This window comes from Geotrypetes seraphini, chromosome 4 (assembly GCF_902459505.1).
Source record: "Geotrypetes seraphini chromosome 4, aGeoSer1.1, whole genome shotgun sequence".
In the NCBI taxonomy this organism is placed as follows: domain Eukaryota; kingdom Metazoa; phylum Chordata; class Amphibia; order Gymnophiona; family Dermophiidae; genus Geotrypetes; species Geotrypetes seraphini.
Window position 1 is genome coordinate 195,186,309 of NC_047087.1, and position 25,418 is coordinate 195,211,726.

The 25,418-nt window shown below is 45.7% G+C and overlaps 1 protein-coding gene across 2 annotated transcripts in view; it reads right to left on the reverse strand.

Moving 5' to 3' along the window:
* Positions 1–25,418, reverse strand: part of NFKB2 (nuclear factor kappa B subunit 2) — a 122,563-nt gene that overhangs the window by 23,324 nt on the left and 73,821 nt on the right. For both annotated transcript variants that reach the window (XM_033941034.1, XM_033941033.1), the window contains 8 exons: positions 19,455–19,606; positions 16,033–16,145; positions 14,153–14,311; positions 7,046–7,150; positions 5,108–5,193; positions 4,609–4,747; positions 4,379–4,498; positions 664–906 (listed from right to left, as the gene is read on the reverse strand). In XM_033941034.1, the coding sequence (XP_033796925.1) occupies positions 664–906; positions 4,379–4,498; positions 4,609–4,747; positions 5,108–5,193; positions 7,046–7,150; positions 14,153–14,311; positions 16,033–16,145; positions 19,455–19,606 (1,117 nt within the window). The remainder of the gene's footprint in view (positions 1–663; positions 907–4,378; positions 4,499–4,608; positions 4,748–5,107; positions 5,194–7,045; positions 7,151–14,152; positions 14,312–16,032; positions 16,146–19,454; positions 19,607–25,418) is intronic.

The following is a 25,418-nucleotide window of genomic DNA, read 5'->3' on the forward strand; positions in this document are numbered from 1 at the left end:
CATCTTGTTACCCTAATCCTGAAAACAGTGTATTACCCAACAGGCCCCCATCCACTCATTCATTCCCATCTTGTTACCCTAATCCTGAAAACAGTGTATTACCCAACAGGCCTCCATCCACTCATTCATTCCCATCTTGTTACCCTAATCCTGAAAAAACTGTATTACCCAACAGGCCCCCATCCACTCATTCATTCCCATCTTGTTACCCCAATCCTGAAAACAGTGTATTACCCAACAGGCCCCCACCCACTCATTCATTCCCATCTTGTTACCTTAATCCTATCTCCTACATCTATCCAATGTCAACATTCTCTTTCAGCAACTTCACCCACATCATCTCCCTTACGTCCTTAAATCATAAGCTCTTTGCTTCCTCTGTGTACTGCCAATATCATAGTTTATCACTGGCATCCCTTCCCTATTTTCCACACCCTCATCCATTACCATCACCAATTCACAGGAACTCAGAACAAATTTTCTCAGGGTTCTCTCATTCCCAGGTTCCTGGCACACATAAGTGATGCAAGATTTTACCGAGTATTGAAATCCCAGACCTAAGACAACAGCTTGTTTGTGCTCTTCATCCCATATTCTGAGTCCTGTCCTTGCTGATCCCCCTCCCCCACCAATCTTCTAACTCATAACTAATTTGGACCATACCATGGCGCAACACTTGCTGGTACGGTGGCTCCTGCAGTCTCTCTTTGCAGCTTTCTAGTGGGGTATCTTCATTTTTAATCTTTTCCTCTCTCTCTGCAGGCTGGGGCTGTTCAGCTCTCTCGCCAGGCTCCTGGGGCTGAGTGTCTCCAGTCATCTGCGGCCCTCCTGCGTAGGACACCATGGAATGTGCCCCGAGTGCATACAGACCATTTGCATTGGAGAACTGGAAGTTTTGATTTCCTCCTGTAAGTCACAAAGCAAAATAAGAAATTCCACATGACCCCGCCATAAAGTCCCACGCAGAAAAAGAAGGGCCTTAAGCAACAAAAAGGGAAAAGACACAGAATCCTAATGTCTGAAGATTACTAGCCAGGGGGTCCTGGGTTGAGTACGGGCATAGTTCTTTTCACATCTAACCACAGAATTTCTCTCTTTCCTCTCTGTGTTCGCCTTTCTCCTCTTTGCTGGTTTCTCTATGACTTTCCACTCTATTTTATAGATTGCTTAAGTAAACCAGTTTGACCAGCCTGCCTGAAAGGTAGTATATAAAATAATTAATAGACATAAACATACAGAACATGTGGTGGGGGTGGGGGGGTATTTCTATAATAGTGTACCTATGTACCACTTATTCAATAAAGAAAAGTAGGCGTCTAGCTTCCTTTGTAGAATACTAATGTAACTAGGTATATTCATGCCTATATTTTAGGTGCCAACACTTCTACCAGTCATAGACCATGTGTCTGCACTTAAATGCCGGAGATATATGTATAGAAACACATAAACATGACGGCAGATCAAAGCCAAATGGCCCATACAGTCTGCTCATCCACAACATCCACTATCTCCTCCTCTCCCTAAGAGATCTCATGTGCCTGTCCCACACTATCTTTAATTCAAATACAGTCTTTGTCTCTACCACCTCCACTGGGAGACTATTCCACGTATCTACCACCCTTTCTGTGAAGAAGTATTTTCTTACATTACTTCTGAACCTCTTAACTTCATCCTATGCCCTACCTTTCCGGAGTTTTCCTTCATTTGAAAAAGACTCCCTTCCTGTACATCAACACCACAGAGATATTTAAACCTCTCTATCATATCCCCTCTCTCCTGTCTTTCCTCCAGAGTATAGATATTAAAGTCTCTTAAATGCTTCCCCATATGATTTATGACAAACATATATCATTCTATAATTTACCTGGCTGATAGTCAAAGTGATTTAAGCAGGCAGGAGAGGCTTAAATTATTTGTCCATAACTAACTGTGAATATTCAGGGGCACTTAACTAGTGAGTGCTGCTGAATATTTGTGTTGAATTTGCACCAAAGCTGGTGGCTAATTTGTGGGTATTCCAGGGACATAAGAACAGAAGAATAGCCTTATTGGGTCAGACCAATGGCCCATCTAGTCCAATATCCCATCTTCACAGTGGTCAATACAGGTCACAAGTACCTGGCAAAAACCCAAATAGTAGCAACATTCCATGCTACCAATATAGAACAAACAGAGGCTCCCCCCATATCTGCCTCAATAGTAGACTATGGATATTTCCTCCAGGAACTTGTCCAAACCTTTTATTAAAACCAGTTACATTAACCATCATTACCACATCCTCTGGCAATGTGTTCCAGAGCATAACTATTCTCTGAATGAAAAAATAGAAGACATCTAAAACTAAAGCAAACCCCAACTGAGTATGAGGCCTCTGTCAAAGATGATATGAGAAGAAACTGGAACTCCTAAATATGATGATCCCACAGAAGGAGTGGGGTATGATACAGACCTTTACTTGCTTGAAAGGAACTACTGAACAAACAAGCCTTTTCCAAATAAGGAAAAACTTCTGGGAGGCAGAATCAGAAGCAACCTCAAACAGTGCTGGAAGCCTAAAATGTCCTCCCAAAAGGAGTGGTGGAAGCAAAAATGATGTGGGATAAACACAGTGGATGCCTATAGGACAAGAGGATGGAAAATCAAGCAAGGAGCACCTCAACTCAAAACAAGCTCTGAAATGACTGTTGTGGGGAAAGTAACCTGCAAGGCACAACAGGTAGAGCCTCTCCAAAATAAAAATAGACACGGGGAAAGTAACCTGCATTGAGCACCAGGCATAAAACCCCTAAAACAAACAAAGAATGGGGAAAGTAACCTATACTTTGTGGCAGGCAGAAACCCCCCCAAATGCAAAAAAGGCAACACAACTGGGCAGAGTGGATGGACCATATCAGTCTCTCTGTCACCTCCTCTGTGCTACTATGAATTCCCACCTCATAATATCCTATGAATGCAAAAGCTGCATTCTCACACCTCAACAGTCACATCTGAAACTGTACCTCTGGGTTTGGTTTTGTTAACCATTTACAAGATTCCAGCTTAAGATTAATTTGCCCCAGGACCAGAAAGGCTACAAGACTTGCTCTGCCATCACGAGTCTACAAAAGGACTTCCAGGATGGTACTGAGAGGTGGAAAAGAGGGACAATGCATCTTAATCATTAGACAATGGGAACACACAGCAGCCAGACCTGGGAGGCATGCATGCTAGGTTGAAGAAGGAATATAGTATGAGGCTCCTGAATGAAAATTTTTATGGTGATGGCTGGGATATTAAAACCAGACTGAAATCTCCAGGGTGTCTGGGCTAACAGCTCTTTGTTTTTTTGGGGGGGAAGGGGTGCCATTTGTGCATGTACTTAATTTAATTCTCTTTTTTGGTGACATTCAGCGAGAAATAATATACATTTCTGTCAAATCTAAACAGCGCAATAATTATTATCAACCAATATTTAAATTATCACCCCTTCCATCTTTTGCTCAGTATTTATATCCCTTCCCCCATCTCCCATATTAACTTGAAAGTATTTATGCCTCTGGTGTGGTGGATCTTTACATAACATAACATAACATAACTTTGTTCTTCTATACCGCCTCAATGAAACGATTTCCAGGCGGTTTACACAGAAGAGAGCTGGACAATCAGCGAAATACAAATAGTTAAAAAAAATACAACAACATGTTTCCTATATATACACAATGTAAAATTTTTGTTATCAATAAAGCTTCAGTTAAGACATGAATTTATCAAACAGTACAGTCTTAATTTCTTTTCGAAATGCGCCATAGGACAACATGGCTCCACTAATGTAACTACCCAACCAGAACTGTTGCTTACTTGCTTGAAATGCAAGAGTCCTGTTCAAAAAAAATCTATATCTGCAGCCGGTAATTTTGTGATAGGTGAATAAAATGCAATTCCTAGTACGAAATGGGATAAAAGGTAGATTGGGGCCAGTCCCCAAACCAGCTTAAAGCAAATACAAGAGAATTTAAATATTACTCATGCTTCCACCAGTAGCCAATACAATAGTCGATAGTAGGGATTGCTCTTACAATCCCTTATTCATATTAAATCCACTCCCCCCACCCTACCTCTCGTTGGGTGTTTGCTTAACCTTTTCCAATCGTAATAAATTTTACATTACGCTGGTTCCAATCGTAATTATTTTAGCAAAGTTTTGTATTATTCACCGTTATCATTTACGGCTATTGTAAACATAATGTAAATAAGTCATAAGTCTGTAAATTCAAATATTTTGTGTCCTTGGCTCTTTATTAGTCCATACAGACTGTTTATCCACTGTCTATGTCATTTTTGGAATGTCCCGTCATCCGGGACACACAATAGGAAAAGGTTAATACCCTATGGCACTTACCTCCGCTCAATCCATAGCCTCCAGCGCCACCACCTGCACCCCCCATGGGTGACCCACTGCCAAAGTGGTGATGGAAGTTTGGCAGAAACTTCTTCCTCTTCCTCTCCACCTCCTCTTTATCTGTGGGGGCAAGAGAAAGTGCAGGCATTAGGGGCAGCGCCTCCTGCAGGTGGCAAGTGTAGGTGTGCTGTACACACTAGGACGAGTGCCTTGTGGCACATGAGCTTTACCTGGCTCCAGTGGGTAATAGGTAAATTGTTTTGCATCACTAACATCCCCGCCTCGTTTCCGCTTCAGCTGCAGGAATACATTGACAGGCCGATCAATCTCCTTCTTGTGATATGGTGGTGTCCGGAAGACAATGGCATACTGCAAAAAAGAGCAAAAGACACGTTACATATCACCAGCCCCTAGTACAACCATAGCCTCACCATAATGCAATACAAGAAAGAATGTGCACAGGGAATGCCTGTCTGCCCGCTGCAAAAAAACACAAAGCTCAGTATCAGGAGATAATCTGAGGTAAAGCAATGTCAAAGATCCGACAGATGACCTCCTCCTAGCCCCAACCCATCATTTCAGTACTCTACTCTTACCTCTGAGCCCAATATTAAATACTCACACTATTATAACCTGTCCATTTGATTCAGCATTTTACCAGTAACTGCAGCCTCTCACCTACAACTGTTAACCTACTGACTTAAGGAGGACCCCAGTCGAGTGTTTTACCTGCTTGTGAACATCTGTTGGTGAAAAGTCACCGAATGCCTGCCAACCATTTTCATCATCTTCATAAAACCTCACCTCAATGTCATCTGCAGACAGAAAGAGAGAGAGTCACTGAACTTGCTACCGAGCCAGGAATGGGGGAGCTGGTGTCCAGAGTAAGAGAGAAGATGATCACTATATCAGCAGCAGAGGAAATAAACAGGGGAGTCGCAGCATTGAAAAGAAAGGCGTAAGTCATGGAATCAGTAGCATGAGTGGTAGAGGAGGAGGAGGAGGAGAGTGTGGACGTCTGACGTATGACAGCATTATCCTCAAGAATGCTCTGAGAGTTGCTATGGATACACATTCACTTGGAACAACCCAGAAGGGCCTGAGACATTACCAGGTAAAGGTTCCTACTGTGGTCCATGCCCTGAGGAACAGGAGTACGCAACATTAACCAGCAAGGTAAACAGCAAGAAATGATAGTGCTACACTAGTGCAGAAGAGTGAGACAGCTTAAATAGGAAGTGATGAGATGCTGCACTGTAAGGCATCAATCCCTTTTGTACGTTCAAGGGTGTATATAGCACTTACATGAGGGGGCATGAAAACCTCCCATAGCATAGATGTCAACATTTCAAAATGACTGGGGGTACCAATTACTCCTCCCCCCCACAGGAGGTCCGTTATGACAGGGGGATGTTGGGGATTTCAGAGGGAGGGGTGTAAGGCTCTGCGGCTCAGCTGATCCTGGCAGGGGGAATCCCCATCAGCTAAGCTGCCAGGAATCCCCAAAACCAGCTCAGCAGATGGGGATTCCTTCTGCCACGATCAGACAAGGTTGTTGATAGGTACGTCTAGAAAACTTGCTTTTGTACGTTTTTCACATGGACATTTTTATTTTTGGAAGTAGGCAAAAAAGGTAGACGTCCTAAGGACCAAAACTTATACCTGGCTCTTTTTTAATAGATAGACTTTTGGCAGCTTTGAAAATGGACATTTTTCCTACTGGGTTTGTGGACATCTTGCACAAAACGTCCAACCTCAGACTTAGGCACACTTTCGATTAAGCCTCTCCACGCGTTCATTTTAACTTTTTTTTTTCACACCAGGGGTGTTTTATCTCTGTTTATCGGTTATAGCCTAAAATTTGTTGTTCTAGTTACAAAGCTCAGAAGTACAAGTCTAGATTTTCTTGGTCATAAAATATTGATGTTTCCAGATCTGGCACGGGATACACAGAAGAGGAGACGTGAATTTCTTATGTTAAAGCCAGGGGTTATCTCTCTTGGAGGGACCCTTTTTCTTCGTCACCCATGTAAATGCATAATACATTATCGTATGAAAAAAATATGTTTTCTCTGAACCTCTTCAACAGAAAGCCTTCTTGGCAGGAACTCAAATGGATAAAGGGGAAGTTTGAGTGCAATTTCAATATTAAGGGATCTTAGTCAAGCGATCTTATTTCCTTTATGATGTTTTGTACTACTTTGTGTATATTCGCAATTTAATCTTGGATCAAATTTGAGGACTTGAGCTGAAGTTGAGCTAAGTCTTTATTTTCCTTATATAAATTTGTATTTGAAACAACAGTGCGACAGGTGTTCCAGGCGCGCAAGTTGTGTTTTAGTTGTTTGTTTTTCTTCAACTTTCTGTACAAGTGGATACTTGAATTATTAATTTGAAATTTATAAATAAATAAATTAATTTGAAATTTATAAATAAATAAAAAAGAAGTACAAGTCTAACTATATTCTGAAGCCTGGTCTCCCTGACAACTCTGAAAGAGGAAAAGGATGGATGTAAACGCTACTGCTACTGAAGGGGTAGCTGGGACAAATTGAAACCTAAGAGAGGAAGCATTAAGCCCAAGGTAAAGCAGGAAGCTGTGGGGCTCGGATTTGAATTTAAGATTCTCAGATTGTATTCCAAGTCTATAGTAGGGTCAATTCTCACCTTTCTGTACCTTATCACAGAGCAGGTACACTTCATCTCCTCCCCGCACAGACCCTGCGGTCTTATCCATGCGAGAGATCTTCAGGTTGGAAGCTCCTGGTGATTCTAATAACAGCAAAACCAAACCAAAATGAAAGACAGACACTTAGATGGGAGCATGTTGCAATGTCTAATTGTGTCATGAGAGCAACATTCAAAAGCAGAAAGACACTCCAAATCCAATTAATAGGAAGTCAGCCTGCTCCAAACACTTCAACATTATAAACTAAAATAGCAACCACATGTTTACTGCTGCTATAAGTGGAGAAACTGTACCGTAACAAAAGCGCGCCGACAATCCTGCGCCGAAAATCCCACGCAGGACTTATGTGCGCCGCTTTCAAACAGTTGATGTTAGCGCTCTGAGGGGGATGTGTGGGGGGAACCCCCAAGTAAACTGACAAGTGTTCGTGCTTCCGTTGGGGGTGGGATGGCGAACCCCTACTACATTGAAAACTACTGAATACCCCAAAAAACTAAGGAAAACAGCAGTTTTCAGTGTAGTGGGGGAGGGGGGGTTAACGGAAGCACAAACACTTGTCAGTTTAGTTGGGGGGGGGTTCCCACACACACACTCCCTCAGAGCGGTAACAAGTGTTTGAACGTGGCATGCATAACTCCTACACAGGATTGTCGGCGCGCTTTAGTCCCACACGGTTTTGACATGTAACTGTTGAAACACACCTCCCCTACCCACTCCTGGCAAAGTTTTTGATGCTCTGGGCCAGAGAGGTGTGTTTCTTGGAGGAATGCAATATCTATTTTCTCCTTCTTAAACCAGTTGAAGAGTTTCTTGCGGTTTTTTTGGAGAGTTTATCCCATCTACATTCCAGTAAGATAATTTCAGCTTAACCATTAGTATTCAAGCTGACACAGATAGAAACAGTAGAGTGTAGATATGTAACATCATAGAGAGAGATCCCCCCAGCCAAGCCCTCCCAATTCACAACAAATTCACAGTAGAACAGGAAACCTCCCTGCTCTCTTATAGGTCCTCCAACCGATCACACAAAGGTGATTAACCAGCACTAGCAGACAGGCAGTTACCCAAACACACCACCCACACCAATCAGATCTCCCCCCCCCCAACAGCTATACCTCAAACACCTCTCACTCACACCCCGACTTATACCCCTCCCACCCAATCCCTCCCCCCGCCTTCATCCTCCTCCCCAAGAGATTCCTTCCCTCAGGTATCCCCAATAATACAGAAACCATAGTAAAACAAAAACCAAACAGCTCAATTTCAGCAAACAGATGTAGGATCTCGGGCCTCCGCGGCCAGATGTTCAACTGCGATACCCCAGCAGGTTAATAGGTACTCCTATGGAGAAAAACAACTCCCTCAAAACGGTATTGCAAAGTACACAGAGTCCAGTGGTACATCAAAGGCTGCGCACTGCAGCAAAAAAAGTGCCATATCATGCAGCAGAGTACAAAGAATCAAAAGAAAAGGTTTAGGGCACCAGCCCACCGCAGAACAGATATCACCTGCCAGTCCACAGAGCACATACCCGATTCTTCCAGTGGCATAGTCCATAAAATCAGCTGGAGCAGGTTTCGTGTTATCCACTGCCAGGAAGTTAATCCACTGCCCTCCTCCCTACTGCCAGGCTGCTGACCCTGCTCGGGAATATTTAGGGAGTCCAAAAAATGTTGCACTGCCTCTAGATCCTGAAGAAGAAGCACCTTACCCGCCCACCAGATGTACAGACTAGCCGGGAACACAAGCACGAAGCGCACCCCCTTCTAATGGAGGGATGTGCATATTGGGGCCATAGCGCGCCTCTCCATGGCCATCTTTATGGAGTAATCATTGAATAGAAGCACTTTCCATCCTTCATATTCCAAGGCAGCAGCCTGCTGATATGCTCGGAGTAGGGATTCCTTCTCATGCCAGTTCACATAGCGGGCGATGATGGTCCTTGGCTTAGCTGACTCCTGTGATTTGGCGCCAATCCAGTGCGCCCGTTCACAAACAAATGTCGTGGTGGAGGAGAACAGCCCTAGATGATCTGGTAGCCAAATGCGAAAGAAGTCATACATTTCAGTAACCAACTCCGAGAGTCCCACCACTTGGAAATTGTTATGGCGTTGCCGATTTTCCCGATATATGGCGCATCAACCTCTGTAAGGCGCTGGGAATGGGCGTTAAATTTTTAATTAATCCCATCAACTGCCGATTGCAATTTGTTTAGCCTGTCTTCAAGTGCAGTGGTGACCAGGCGGGAGATTTCTTGGGCCCATTCACCAACATTGGAAGGATCTGACATAGGCCGACATCATCTTGGAGTCCGGCATAAGGAACTTGCCTTTCACCACTTTCGGGATTTTTACCAGCATATCTCCGTCCCACAGCTTCAAGCCTGTATCGCTGATGGAAGCACTCTTGCCGGCACCTCAGGGTAGTGTTTCACCCCTAGATATCAGGCAGAAAGGGCAGAAATTTAGCCGGTATTCGGTGAGTGGCCGCGGAGCCCAGTAGCACACGTCTAGCTAGGACGAGTACATCATGTGACCCCACACTTCAACATTATAAAGAACTAACATACAGCTCATACACTGAAACAGAACAATGTTATTTTTCATACTTACAACCAATAATATACAATAAGGGAATATTCTAATCTGTGCCTCAATATAACAAATATCAAAAATACAGTAAGGAGAATAAGCCACTGTGGGCGTTTTTTGGCAGTTGAAGAAGGTTTGAGGAGTTGCTAATCGACATTCCTCCTCCTGATGAAGATATCTGAAACTCGCGTTGAGGAGGGAGAGAATTCTAAAAAGGAGATAAACTATTTCAACTGATGAAAGGAGAATTTCACAATATTTTAAGTAACCACCTCAGCATTTGATCATGAATTTGGAAAAGCTACTGTAAGAGACATAAAACACAAGGAGAATGTCTAAGGGCCAATTTCAGTTCTTCAAAGACAGCACAAACAAGTGAACAACAGGATAATTGAAAAATGTAGTGCAATCTGATGTTTGGAATGGTTATAGCTGTATGAGAAGTATTGGCACAAGATCACACAAGCATTTTTGAAGAAGAAAACAATTGAAACTGATGAATTTTATATATAAAACATTTTCTTGCTGAGAATTTTAAACAGTGTGGGGCTCATAATCAAAACTAAAATATGTCTAAAAATCCGCCCAAGTCGGTACTTGGATGATCTAAAAGGAAGGTTGTCCAAGAGCCGATAATCAAAATGGCTTTTTGGACGTGTCCAGGGACATTTTAGGCCTCTGAATTCTGCTGGTGTGCCCAGAACTGAAAGGGGCGTTTTTGGAGGAGTGGTTAGGGCAGGATGTGGGCAAGGTGTGGGCCGACCTAGACTTAGTCGTCGGACAGGGATAATCGAATGTTTGATGAGACATTGTGAGTTAGACAATGTAAAGACAGGTATAAATGGCCAAAAGGTATTGACAGTGACCAGAGCTGAATGTCCAGCTTTCTTGATTGTAAACCGCCTAGAAGTCGCAAGATTGTGGCGGTATAGAAGAATAAAGTTATTATTATTATTATTATAACCACTGCAAAGACAAAGTAAAGGCCCACACACACTCTTCCCCATGTTCACTGACCCCGTTGCACTCCCACAAAGTTCAGAATAAAAACGTACATACCTGCCTCCAGAACATCAGCACCTGCATAGGAAAGCCTAGTAGAGCTGCACAGAGGTGTCTTAAATAGTCTGGAGGGTAGGCTAGTGAACCATAGAGAGGAGGACCCAGGCCCATAAGCCACTCTAACCACTAAATTCATGGTGGAAAAGGTGAGCCCACCAAAAAAAAACCCAAAATCCTACTATATTGCTATATAGGTGACCTGGAGCCATAACAGTTATTGGGGTTGTAGACAGGTAGGTCTAGTGGGTTTGGGGGGGTGTTTTGGGGGGTTCAGAATGACCTGCAAGGGAGTTATGGTGAGATGTTCATCTGGCACCCTTTTGGTGAAGTTCACAGCAGTGCTCTGTAAGGTGCCCCACTACTCTGTTGCCATGTCTGGGTGGCCATTCCACCTGGCCCCTCCTACGTCCAAAAGATCTTGTTCTAGGTGTTTGGGACTTGGTCAAATTTTTGGTTGAGATTGTGGTATCAAGATAGACATAGTGGCGGTCTGGATGATCAAAAGCCTGGACATACAGAGAGATGATTTTCAAAAAACGGAATGGTTTAGACGTACTTTTCAAGAATGGACATTTTACTGGTGCCGACTTTGGGCAACTAGCGCCCTACGTCCAAATTGGACTTAGACATTTCTCTTGATTATGGCCCTCCACATGTATTGAATACGATTCATAGTAAAAAAAACAACAAAAAAACATATATGAAAAGAGTGATGTGTTGGATTTAATGAGGTTGGTTATTTATTTGAATAGTTAAATATATATATACACATATAAAGTACCATTATTTTTGATACTTATAACCAACACATATCATGAGAGCTCTTCATTTTCTCCCTTGCAATATCCTCGCCTCTCCTCCCCCTTCAGAGCCTGCCCTGAGCACTGCGCAGTTTTATGATCTTCACCGTGCCCACTCATGGATTGATGTCTATCTGGTTGATAGGAGATCTTGCACACACTTGGGCTGTTAGCTACCTTGCGTGCTTCAGATCTAGTTCCCTACTGTTGGGGGTCTTTCTCCTCTGTCCCGTGATGAGCGTCACCCCCCCACCATTTGGCAGATCCCCCTCTATACTCTCCATAAACTAAAACATATGCAGGGAAGTGGAAAGTGAAGAAGGTCAGTGAATAGCAAAAACTCAGCCCCTCTGAAATAAACCAGTTTACAAACTACTCAGAACTAAAACCCATCAGGGGACCCTGTCACTTGGCAGAGCAATTAAGCAGTGAGGATTTTCACCACACGATTCATTTTGACATCAGAAATCAAAGCCCTGCACTCTCTGTAATGACCTGAGGAGCCATAAGATGTCACTAGAGCTCCACATACTGGATTCCTCTTACACTGAAAACAGGATGGTACCACCTCTACAGTCACAGTACATTTCCTACCAAATGTACTACACAGAGTACAGAAGTACATTCTGTACAGCGGTAAGTCTTCTCCCTTTCTCTGATCTTAAGAACCCAAGATTTGAATATTCACATCTGAAAACACCCATTTAAAAGGCAGAGTGGTATCATCACCCCTACTCTGGCTTGGCTACCCTTTGTGAAAAGGTTTGAGGGGAGAGGGGAAGGCTGTTGAGTTACAATATAACACTTAAAACATGTAACACACTGCCCTAACTCCTCCAAAACCAGGCAAAAACAGAATACACCACACAGAATTTACAGACTAAAACTTTTGCATTTAACTAGGATTTCCAGACTTTCAGATTTCCCCGGACATGTCCTCCTTTTGATAGCTTTTCAAAACCCAGCACTTTGTCCGGGTTTCGAAAAGCTTCTAAGAAATCGCTGTCAGGCATATGCGGATGCCCTCCTACCCAATGAGAGCAGGCAGTGTGTGTGTGGAACTGGGCAGGCCTGGGGGCGGGTCTAGGGGTCTTATGTCTATGTGGTAGTCTTATGAGACTACCACTGGAAAGCACACTGGCCATTTTGTTATTGGAGCCAGCATGGGCAGGAATGATCTTCAATTGCTCCTGCTCATGCTGGCTCCAATCTCAAAAAAGCTATCGCTGAAGTTTGCAGCTGCTGTTTTGATGGCAGAGACAGCACAGGCATTAGCAAATAAGGATCACTCCTATCCCAACTAACCATGACCACCAGAGACTCTAAAGTAAGTTTGGGGGGCTGGTTTTTTTAGAAGGGATGAAGAAAGGATAGGGACTACCTTTGTATGGGGGAGAGAAGAAAAGAAGGAGGGAATGAAGGTTGCTACGGTTTGGAGACAGGGACAATTTTGGTTTCAGATTCAGTTTTAGCTGAAATCAAGCAACAAGATTTGGTCGCAGATTCAGTTTCAGCCCCCACCAAAAAAAAGGCTTCAGTCATCCTCTAGTTTTCAAAGAATGTGCACCATTTACAATGCAGGAAAAGCCTACTATTCTAGGTTTTTCCTGTCATTTTGGGATCAAAATGAAATGTTGTTGGCATTTTCCATGTTGTATCAAAGACAAGCACATTCCTAGAATACATTAATTCATGTCTTTGCTCTTTGCTAGACTGCCATGTTTATAAAAGTATTCTTGCTCTCAGTTAGGCCAGAACTTAAGACTCTGAAGTGCTCTAAAAGTCAGTCACCTTCACACCACATTCTCCTTTTCACTGGCAGCCAGCATAAAGTATGAAAAGGAGTGGACCCTTCCCACTCCCACACGAAGTCTCTGTACAGAATCATTCCTGCAGCCATGTTCTGTATTAGTTTCAGTCTACCAAGAAGTTTTACTTTTTTGGGAGGGGGAGGCTCATTTCTATCCTGTTCCCACTTTTCTGACACTCATCCCACCTCAGCAGTAGAAGAAAAGCCCATATTATAACTGAAGCCCCAATGACTTTTCTCATATTGTACAACTTTTTTTGCTAGTGCTGCTGGATTTTTAGATAGTTTTTTTAAACTCACATCTTTCTCAGACACTCGAGGTGAGTTACATTCAGATGCAACCCCCCCAAAAAAAAAAACAGAAGGGAAGCTGCAGATATTTCAAGTGATGAGTAATTTAAGACTATTTCATCCTATCTTGTCTCTCCAAAGTATCGTTTCTGCCTTTCAGCAGTATGGTTACATCTCCTACACTGGATGCCCTCTCCTGGGTCAAACCAAAGGTCCATCTAGCCCAGTATCCCATCTTCATAGCTGCCCATCCAGGTCACCAGTACTATTTGGGTTTTTGCCAGGTAGTGGTGACTTGGATTGTCCTCCATGAAGATGGGATACTGGACTAGATGGACCATTGTTCTGACCCAGTAAGGCTATTTTTATGTTCTCCCTTTACTGCCATACTTTAAGAGCAGAAAAGGAACTTAGATCAAATGATTATGCCTAAATCTAGCAGCATCCAATACTTGGGGCCCCCAGACACTGGGAAGGCAGAACAGCATGAAATCTATCCTGGAAGCTGATGAGCCTTCACACTCCACTTACTGCTGTCGTGGATGGGGTCTGAAATCACGGGTTTCAGAGGCAGGGTGAAGGCGCCGCTGCTATCGGGGAGATAGGCGGTAAAGCGAAGGCACACGATGCTCAAATCCATCACCTTCTTCAGCTCCTTTACCTCTTGCTCGATCTTGCGTAGATCAGTCTCTGTATGGGAAAGAGCCAGCAAGGAAAGAAGAGAGGACGAAGTTTATTTATCTCCAGCATTTGATATACTGCCATTTGGAACAACAACATGGCGATTTACAGTTCCAGGAGGATTAGCTCAGGAAGTGGAAAGAAAGAGGAGATTAGGGGTTAACGATAGCATAGGTGTCAGAATGAGGGAGGCCACAGGGGTCATGGCCTCCCCCCATATTCTTGGTCGCTTTTTTTTTTGTTTTGGCCCTCCCACTCACCCTTCTTCTAGCCACCGTGCAGCCACCGTGCAGTGTCAGACAGCAGGCTTGCCTCATAACCCTTCATTCTACTTCCGGAGATAGGCCTGCTTGTGGACGCTGCATGTCGGCTGCTGAAGTTTTAACTAAAGCACCGGGAGGAGGTGGGTGGGGGACTCAGGAGCTGTTTAGTAAGTAAGTTTGGGGGGCTGTTTTTTTTTTAGAAGGGATGAAGGAAGGATAGGGACTACCTTTGTATGGGGGAGAGAAGAAAAGAAGGAGGGAATGAAGTTTGCTACAGTTTGGAGACAGGGACAATTTTGGTTTTAGATTCAGTTTTAGCTGAAATCAAGCAACAAGATTTGGTCGCAGATTCAGTTTCAGCCCCCACCAAAAAAAAGGTCGTGTGCCAGGGTAGCGCTCCTGCGTTCCCCCCTCCTAAATAAAGCAGTGTTCCACTGCCTATGAACAACAGAATTAAAAGTGGTTTTGAGTGTGTACAATGCAAATAACAGAATCAAAGGCATAGATGTGAATAACCTGCATGGAGCGGCAACTACAACTATACCCATATTTCTGGGAAGACTAGATGGACTATATTGGTTGTTATCTGCCATCATTTACTATGCAACACAGGAAGGATAAAGAAGAATCTGTGAGCAGCAAGAGAGTGGCCATCTGATATTCTATGTCAATCGGAACAGAAGAGAAGTCTATGCATTGCTGAAAGTCAGTGTAAGAAGCAAAGATTTCAGGAGGTTCTTAAATTTGCCATAGTTCAAGGGGCAATGAATTCCAGAGAATAGGGGCAGTGCAGTAAAATGCTGTTTGCTATGTGCGTTCCAGTCTAATCCAAAGAAAGGAGGGAATGCCAGAGGTTGTGGTAAGAGTGGTTAGCGTATCTGGTTTTAAGAAAGGTTTGGACAATTTCCTGAAGAAAATGTCCATAGTCTGTTATTGAGAAAGACATGGGGGAAGCCACTGCTTGCCCTGGATTGGTAGCATGGAATGTTGCTATTCCTTGGGTTTTGGCCAGGCACTAGTGACTTGGATTGGCCACCGTGAGAACGGGTTACTGGGCTTGATGGGCCATTGGTCTGACCCAGTAAGGCTGTTCTTATGTTCTTCTGTTATGAGGAGGCTTCAGAGGGGGAGCGAAGTGGACAGGTAGGGCTGAAGGGAATCAGAAGAGAGTTTAGGTGGTGAGGAAGGCCAGAGTAAAATGTTAAATGAAACAAATTCTGGACAGAAGAGCTAGCCAGTGTTAGAGAAAGAGCCCAGTGTGAGTGCAGGAAGAAGGAAAGGTGTGTCGAAACTCTAGAAGCCCAGCTGTTTTTTGCACTGTAGGGACGCATCACACAGGCTGATAGATTTCATTTCTCATCCGGCATTCTGCATCCCCACTCCCCCACAAATCCAGGCCCGCACAGCTCTGAATATGCTCCCTGATACCCAGCATTCTGCAACCCCTATTCTCCCCACCAGACATACCCAGCACTCCACGGTTGTGAAAGTGTTCCTTCTGTAACTGCTGCTTCATCTTTTTCTTCATGATGTCTACCAGGTTCTTCTTGGTGACGTGCAGAATGCCCAAGTTATTAAACCTGAGAGAGGAGATGCCAAAGTTCACATTACAAAAAAACAACACACAGGGACATGTCATTTCTTTGTCTATGACCCTGTTACCCCTGCCGATGTGTTATCGTAAAGTGATGGCACCGCATAGGGAGAGAGGCATGAAGGAAGCCACAGAACTGGTGGGAGAGATATTTAAAAACAAGCCAAGCAGGAAGGCTCCTGCCCAGTTAATTTGTTGTGTGAGCACAGTGTCCCTGAAAATCCAATCGGACTGCCATGGCACTATCTAGGGAATTCTGGTGTGGTTCAGAAGTGGGGTCAAGGGCAGCACTGTGATTTAACCAGTTAGCAGAGGTATTCATTCCTCTAACCAGGTAAATGCCTGGATAAAGTCACTCTGCAAATGCCATAGACTGACAATGATTATTGGGGTCAGATTCATCTGGAGGCACTCAACACCTTTAGAAATGCTGATCACTGCCAGCTGAATATTTGGGGGAGAGGATTGTTAACAGAAATTTATTAGAGAAGGTCCTTCAGCTGAGCTAAAATGCATGGAACATGGCATTCAACTAGCGCAGGCTGTGCAAGCTCAATCTTCAATGACCACAAACATGGTAGGATTTCAGAATATCCCAGAATATGTAAAGCTCTCTCATGTATGAGGGTCTTTTCATAAATAATGCACACTTTTTTAAATATTTACATGTTTTTTGTTTTTTTTTTTCCAAGTATTTCTTTACAATCCTTCAGTATAGTCTCCCTGCTTTGCAATGACCAAGCCCCAACGTCCGGGAAGCTTCATTATTCCATACAAGACACCATTTTGTTAAGTTGCCAAATGGCTTAGTTACCGGCGGAAGAAAGCTCTTCTAGAGATGCAAAATGATATCCATGCATAGGTTGTTTCAACTTTGGAAAAAGGTTGAAGTCTGGTGGACTCATGTCTGGACTATAGGGAGCATGAGGTTACACCTCCCAGCCGTATTTGTGTAGTTTTTCAATGACGACATTCCCTATGTGCAGGCGAGCATTGTCGTGAAGAATGAGTGGCCCAGCCAAGAGCAACTGAGGTCAGGTTTTGTGCATTTGCAAAAAATCACGATAATACACTGCTGTAACACTTCTTCCACATGGAACTTTGTCTGTGATGATGATGCCTTCATGATCTTAAGCAAAAATCATCATTTTTTTACTTTTGATTGAGCTCGTCAAAATTTTTTGGGTCATGGGGAAGATGGAGCTCTCCACTCATCAATGAAAAACTACGCAAATATGGCTGGGAAGTGTTACCTCATGCTCCCTACAGTCTAGACATGAGTCCATCAGACTTCGACCTTTTCCCAAAGTTGAAACAACCTATGTGTGGACATCGTTTTGCATCTCTGGAAGAGCTTTCTTCCGCCGGTACCCGAGCCATTCAGCAACTGAACAAAAATGGTATCTTGGATGGAATAATGAAGCTTCCCAGATGTTGAGACTCGGTCATTGCAAAGCAGGGAGATTATATTGAAGGATTGTAAAGAAATACTTGAAAAAAAATAAAACATGTAAATTTAAAAAATAGTGTGCGTTATTTATGAAATGACCCTCGTATAGTCACTAAGAACATCCTGAAAACCTAGTTTAATGAGACAGACTCTGACACATTAAACCAGCTAATGGGAAATCTTGCCTCACCAATTTACTTCATTTTTTTTGAAGAAGTGAATAAACATGTGGGATATAGGTAAGCCAATTGATATAGCGTATCTAGATTTTCAGAAAGCTTTTGACAAAGTTCCTCATAAGAGACTCCTGTAAAAATTAAAAAGCCATGGGACAGGAGACAGCATGGGGTAGATTTACATGGTCACTTCTTTCATTGGAGGAAGGAAAATAATGGAGTGCCCAGGGATCTGTACTGGGATGGTCTATTTACATATTTACGAGAAATGATCTGGAAATAGGAACAGACGAGGTGATTAAATTTGCAGATGTGGCCTGTGAAATTTGTAGATGTGGCCTGTGAAAAATTGCAGACAGACCTTAGGAAATTGGAAGATGCGGCATCCAAATGGCAGATGAAATTTAATGTGGACAAATGTCAAGTGATGCATATTGGGAAGAATAACCTAAATCATAGTTATTTGATGCTAAGGTCCATCTTAGAAGCCACCACCCAAGAAAAAGATCTAGACGACATCATGGACAATGCGTTGAAATCTTTTGCTCAGTGTGCAGTAGCAGCCCAAAAAACAAACAGAATGCTAGGACAAAGCGGAATTAGAAAAGGTTCAAAAACAGTCGATCAAAACGAGGGTACAACTCCTCTCATACGAGGAAAGGTTTAAAATATTAGGGTTCTTTAGCTGGGAGAAGAGATGGCTAAGGGGGGGTATGATAGAGGCAAGGGTGGACTGACAGTGATTTTGTCCTCTGAGCACTGAGTAATGGGGCCCTTTTACCACCCATCAAAGATGATTAAACTAGATGGAAGCTAGGGGAGAAAGGGCTCCTTACTGCTGTGGGCCCTCGGGCGCTACCCTACTGTCCCAGTGGTCATTCTATCCCTGGACAGAGCTCTGTCCTGAGTCAAGTAGAATGGGTTACGAAAAATCATAAGAATATAATCAATTGTTTACTGTTTCAGAAAGTATTGAGACCAGGGAGAAGGAGGAGAGTGTGGTGCAGTTGTTAGAGCCACAGCCTCAGCACCCTGAGGTTGTGGGTTCAAATCCTGCGCTAATCCTTGTGGCCCTGGGCAAGTTACTTAATCCTCCACTGCCTCAGGTACATTTGATAGATTGTGAGCCCACCGGGACAGAGGGAAAAATGCTTGAGTACTTGTATGTAAATCACTTTGAATGTGGTTGTGCAACTACAAAAAGGTGGTATACAAGTCCCTATCCTATCCAAGGGAACGTGCTATAAAGTTACATTCTGGCACTTTTAAAACAGACAGGCGAAAATATTTTTTCATTCAGCAAATAGCTAAGTTCTAAAACTCGTTGCCAGTTAGTATATCTGGTTTTAAAAAATGTTTAAACAAATTCTTAAGGGAAGAGTGTGAAGACAGACATGGGGAAAGTCACTGCTTATTCCTGATACTTTTTTGCCAGGTACTTGTGACTTGGATTGGCCCCTGCCAGGGGCAGGATACTGGGCTAGTTGGACCCTTGGTCTGGCCCGATGTGGCTATTCTTATGTTCTGAAACTGGCCCATTTGTGGCACTGTAAGACTGAACTTGAAAAACTTTGTGCTAGAAAGTGGGATGGAGAGAAAGGTACACAATTCAAAGGAACTGACAGAGAGCTGGCATAGGGCAGGGTACTCCACGCTCCACAGTACATACCGTGCTGTCATGTCCTTGGGTCCCACTGTCACCACACAGGTGCCAATGTCGTTGCACTGCTTCCCCACCAGGCTGTGTGCATGCACTCTTGGGGGCTGTGTGTATGTCACAAGATCCACTTCGATCTTAGCCAAACCAACGTAATTAAATATCTGAACCAGACAACAGGGAGGAAGCTTAGTCAGCAAATAACTTTCATTGTGCCACTTACTATCCCACCTTAACACTGCCCCACTCACTCCTCTATACTAGAGAGTTGCGCGGGGACAGAAATCCCACCCGTCCCCGCCAAAGTCTCACCCGTCCCCGTGAGGAATCCCACCCGTCCCCACCCGTCCCCGTGAGGAATCCCTCCGTCCCCACCCGTCCCTGTGAGGAATCTCCTCCGTCCCCGCCCGTCCCCATGAGGAATCCCCTCCGTCCCCGCCCGTCCCTATAAACTTCAGAAATAGTTATTTCATTTAATTATGCTACTGAATTAAAGGCTCTGGTAGAAACCCATTTACAAATAAGCAAAAAGACTTTATTAATTTGGAAATATTAATTGGGAAGAATACATACTTTGTAAACGGGTTTCTACCAGAGCCTCTTTTGTTTATAAATTTTTATCAACACAACTAATATACTACTTTATCCTGAAGCAAAAAAAAAAAAAAAATAGAATTCTTTTCCTACCTTTGTTGCCTGGTTTCTGCTTTCCTCATGTTCTCATTCAGTTCCTTCCATCCACTGTCTCTCTTCCTTCTGCGTCTTCCATTTGCTCTGTTGCTGTGCCTCTCCCTTTCTCCCCCCTTCCAAATTGGTCTGGCACCCATCTTCTTCCCTCCGCTCCCCCCATAGTCTGGCATCTCTGTCTTCTTCCCTGCCAGCATCTTCTCCCCACTCTCTCTTCCCCATTTCCTTTCAGCGTCCTTCTCCCCCTCCCCCCATCTTCCCCATGTCCTGTCAGCGTTCTTCTCCCTCTCTGTCTTCCCCATGGCCTTTCAGCGTCCTTCTCCACACACACACCCCCGTCTTCCCCATGTCCTTTCAGCGTCCTTCTCCACCCCCCCGTCTTCCCCATGTCCTTCCAGCGTCCTTCTCCACCCCTTTGTCTTCCCCATGTGCTTTCAGCGTCCTTCTCCCCCTTCTGTCTTCCACAAATGCTTTCAGTGTCCTTCCCCCCCCATCTTCCCCATGGCCTTTCAGCGTCCTTCTCCACCCCTTTGTCTTCCCCAGTGCTTTCAGCGTCCTTCTCCCCCATCCTTCTCTCCCGCCCCGGGTGCAGCACAGCCGGCCAGGTCCCCTTACTTTTGTGGCGCTTCCCCGACCGACCGACCGACAACAGCCCCGGTCTGACAAACCTCCCTGCCCTTAACCGCAAATCTAAATTTCCTTCTTACAGCTGCTGTAAGAAGGTAATTTAGATTCGCGGTTAAGGGCAGGGAGGTTTGTCGGATCAGGGCTGTTGTCGGTCGGTTGGGGAAGTGCCACAAAAGTAAGGGGACCTGGCCAGCTGTGCTGCACCCGGGGCGGACCGCCCCCCTCCCTTGGTAGCCACTCGAGCCGCGAGGCTACTCCTCCTTACCTACCCTGCCTGCAGCACAGAGCCGAACGGAAGTCTTCCCGACGTCAGCGCTGACATCGGGAGGGCTTTGTTTAAGCCCTCCCTCCCCTCCGACGTCAGCGCTGACGTCGGGAAGACTTCCGTTCGGCTCTGTGCTGCAAGCAGAGCAGGTAGGGAGAAAAGGCGCGCGACTTAGTACATCCAGCCCCGCAGGATCCCCGCTACCCTCGGAGGCGTCCCCACGGGATCCCCGCGACCCTAGGGGGCATCCCCATGGGATTCCCGCGACCCTAGGGGGCATCCCCACGGGATCCCCGTGACCCGAAGGGGGAACCTGCGGGATGCCCACGGATCCCGCGGGATTCCCGTCGTCCCCGTTCCCGTGCAGCTCTCTACTCTATACCCAGTGGCAAATATGAGTGAGATGGCGGGGGGGGCAAGAGAAGGCAGAAACTACAGTAATTGCTATGGAGCCCTGCCCTCCACCCCACACCCCCGTATATCTATTGTTCTGCTCCTCAAGGCTTTGTGCCACAGTAAAAGAAGAAATGAAACTCAGGCTCCAGGTCTTCCCTTCCGTCCCTCCTTCCCTCAATCCTGTCCATAGATAAGAAATGCACAGGGAAGGGAAGGGAAGGGAAGGGAAGGGAGGGGCGTGGTATCTCCCAAAGGAAAGGGAAGATGGATAAAGAGCTAAGAAGCAGCAAGAGGAATGAGAGGGAAGAGATAAAAAGGCTGAAGGAGAAAAGATAAAATCAAGTGAAGAACTTGCAGAAAAGAAATGATCAGCAAGAACGATCAAAGGCAGAGAGACAGAAAGAGGTGGTGAAAGAGGAACAGACACACAAACTGAAAGAGAAAATGACCAGGAGCAGCAAATCAGGAGAGAAAACATTTCAGACAACCAAGGCAGAAAACAAAGCATACTAGATTATATGACTTAAATGTGGTTACAGTTATGATGTGCATATCTAATATAATAAAATGATAGGTCGCGCATGCGCACTAAAAAAAACGTGTTCCCTGGTCCGTTAGGAAAATACGAGTGCGCATGCGCGCCTACAACGTCACCACAGCCTGCTCTCCGTTTCCACCTCGCGCCACTGCAGGCCCCACACTCGCAACTCACACATCCGCTGCAGCCTAGCAACTCCGACCACAACCTTCCACCCTCAACCGCCTATGCCGGCTCAGGCTGGCGCGTTGAGGAGTCGGAATGCAGACCCGGAAGAGCGAAGGAAGCCTCACACTGAGCAACTGTATTTACACTGTGCAACGAGCCTCTGCCACGGTCCCGGGTTCCTCTCAGCCTACCCTTCTCGCGGTCTGGCCGGCTACCTTAGTCCTTTGCCGCCGCCGCCACCCCCTTCCCTTCCCTACCCGCGGTCGACAAAACTCTTGCCTACAGCAGCCGCCGCAGCACTGTAAACACGCTGCTTCGCGGCCTCTACTGCCTTCATTTGCTCTTCCGTTTCTCTGATGACGTCATCAGGGACATGGAAGAGCAAATCGGGGCAGTAGAGGCCGCGAAGCAACGTGTTTACAGTGCTGCAGCGGCTGCTGGAGGCAAGAGGTTTGTCGACCGCGGGAAAGGAAGGGGGTGGCGGCGGTGGTCAGGGACTAGGGGAGCTGGCCAGACCGCGAGAAGAGAAAATCGCGTGGGCCACGAAGAGACAGGGAGGAACTGGGAAGAAGGGAAAGGGGCCTGCTTTGGGGTAAGGGTGTGCTTGGAGGCACACAGCTTTGCTTGGGGGGGAGACAGAAGGGGGGCCACGGAGAGACAGGGAGGAACTGGAGCTGGAGAGGGAAAGGGGCCTGCTTTGGGGGAGGGGTGTGTTTGGAGGCAGACAGCTTGCTTGGGGGGGAGACAGAAGGGGGGGCCACGGAGACACAGTCAGGGAGGAACTGGAGGGCCAGAGGGAAAGGGGTCTGCTTTGGGGGAGGGGTGTGCTGGGAGGTAGATAGCTTTGCTTGGGGGGGAGAAAAAATGGGGGGCCACGGAGAGACAGTCAGGGAGGAATTGGAGGGGTAGAGGGAAAGGGGTCTGCTTTGGGGGGGAGGGGTGTGCTGGGAGGCAGACAGCTTTGCTTGGGAGGGGAGACAGAAGGGGGACCACGGAGACACTGTCAGGGAGGAATTGGCAGGGTAGAGGGAAAGGGAGCTGCTTCGGGGGGGAGGGGTGTGCTGGGAGGCAGATCATTTTGCTTAGGGGGGGAAGACAGAAGGGGGGCTACGGAGAGACAGGGAGGAACTGGAGGGGGAGAGGGAAAGGGGGCTGCTTTCTAGCACCCGTTAATGTAACGGGCTTAAAGACTAGTATATATATATATATATATATATTACAAAATGTGTATGCACATAAGATGGCTCTCCCCACGTTATTATTGAGTGATAGGTTCTAGCCATGCTACACCTCTGGAGACAGGACCAGTCACACTGTGAGTGAATGGAGGTGGGGGAGAATCATAGCATCTGCTGTGAGCCAAGGAAGGTCAGTATTAGAGAATGACACGATGGCAGTTACCTGCAGCTAGCTGCGAGTAATACGCCGAAACAGTGGGAGGAGGGAGGGGGGAAGTGCTCACTGTGCTCCGATTGCATTAGACAAGAAGCTTCCGCCCACACACACACGCGACTGCAGGCACAGGCAGGCTTTGCCGGCTTCAGTAAGTTTCTTTTCTAAAGCGCTGCAAAAGTAAGGGGGAGGGAGAGAGAGAGATTTGGCCCTAGGTAAGTAGGGAGGGAGGGGGCACGCACGATCGGTGACCGCACACCTACCCTCCCTTAAGTTTCTTTACTAATGTGCCGCGAAGGTAAGGGGGAGGGAGGGAGATTCTCGGGCCGCTGAAGGGCTGTAAGGTGGCGAGAGGGAAGGGTGGATGCTGCGGGGACAGGGCAGTGAAGGGGATGGCAGGGACGGGGTGGTGAAGGGGACGGTGGGGGCGGGGTTGGGGCGGTGAAGGGGACGGGGCAGTGGTCCGGTGACAGGGCAGTGACGGGGACAGATTTTTTTCCCCCTGTCATTCTCTAGTCAGTATCTACCCCACCTCCCTACACACACCACACACACCCCATTCACAGTCCATACTGCTCACCAGGACTCTATCTGTTAATGTCCCCTCTCTGTCATTGAACTGTGCACCCATTCATACCTCAATGCACCTGGTACCCTGACAACAGCAACTGCCATGCCAGTGCACCTCACCCCTGCAGCAACTAGTACTATTCCAGTAATGACACTCGGGCCCTAATTCTATAAAAGACGCCTACAGTTAGGTGCCTAAGTTAATTATTTTAATTGATTTAATCAATGCTGATAATTGACAGCACCATTAAAAAACAATTAAAAACTATTTTTAAAAATTTGCTGGTAGATGCCTGCACGGAAAGTAGGCATAGTCAGGGGAGGATTCTGGGTGGAGTTTGGGCATGGAATGACTTAGGCACATTCATTTAAGCCAAAGAAAAAAACCCCTGGCCTAAATGGAGTGCACCTAAGGATTTTAACACCTAGTGGTGCATATAACTGCGTAGGTGCCTCTAGGTGCAATTCTTTAAATAACGCCTAGCGGTTGATTGACAACTGTGTCGAACGGCGCCTAAGACTTAGGGCTAAATTCACAAAGGGCACGGATCGGATTGGATCCGTGAGGGATCCGAACGGGGCCGGGGGGGCTGATTCACGAATCACCCTCATGCAAATGAGGGCGATCGGAATCATGCCCCCATCCGACTGTCGGAATTGCTCTCTAGCGATCCCGACACATGTGCAGATCATCTGTAGATGGTCTGCGCATGCTTAAGAGCAGTGACATTTTTTTAAAACTTTACTTTTGTTTCTTTTTTTCTTTGCGAGCCTGTGGTTTTAACTAGAGAATGACACGGGGAAAAAATCTGTCCCCGTCACTGCACCGTCCCCGGCCCACCATCTTCTGCACCGCCCTGTCACCGCCATTCCCTTCACCGCCCCGTCACCGTCATCCCTTTCCCCGCCCCTACCATCCCATTCACCGCCCCGTCACCGTCCCCGCAGCATCCATATAAGCCTTAGTAATGCAATATTTAGCTTATTCCTTTCTTATAAATCAAAGTTCTGGCTGCTGAACTAGAGAAAGAGATGTTCAGCTGGCAGGGCTTTGTTTATAAATTTTTATCAACACAACTAATATACTACTTTTTTTCTACCTTTGTTGTCTGGTTTCTGCTTTCCACATCTTCTCATTCAATTCCTTTCATCCACTGTGTGTCTTCTCTCTGCGTCTTCAATTTGCTGTTATTGTGCCTCTCCCTTCACCCCCCCCCCCAATTGGTCTAGCACCCATCTTCTTCCCTCTGCTCCCCCATAGTCTGGCATCTGTCTTCTTCCCTTCCAGCATCTTCTCCCCACTCTGCCTTCCACATTTCCCTTCAGGGTCTGT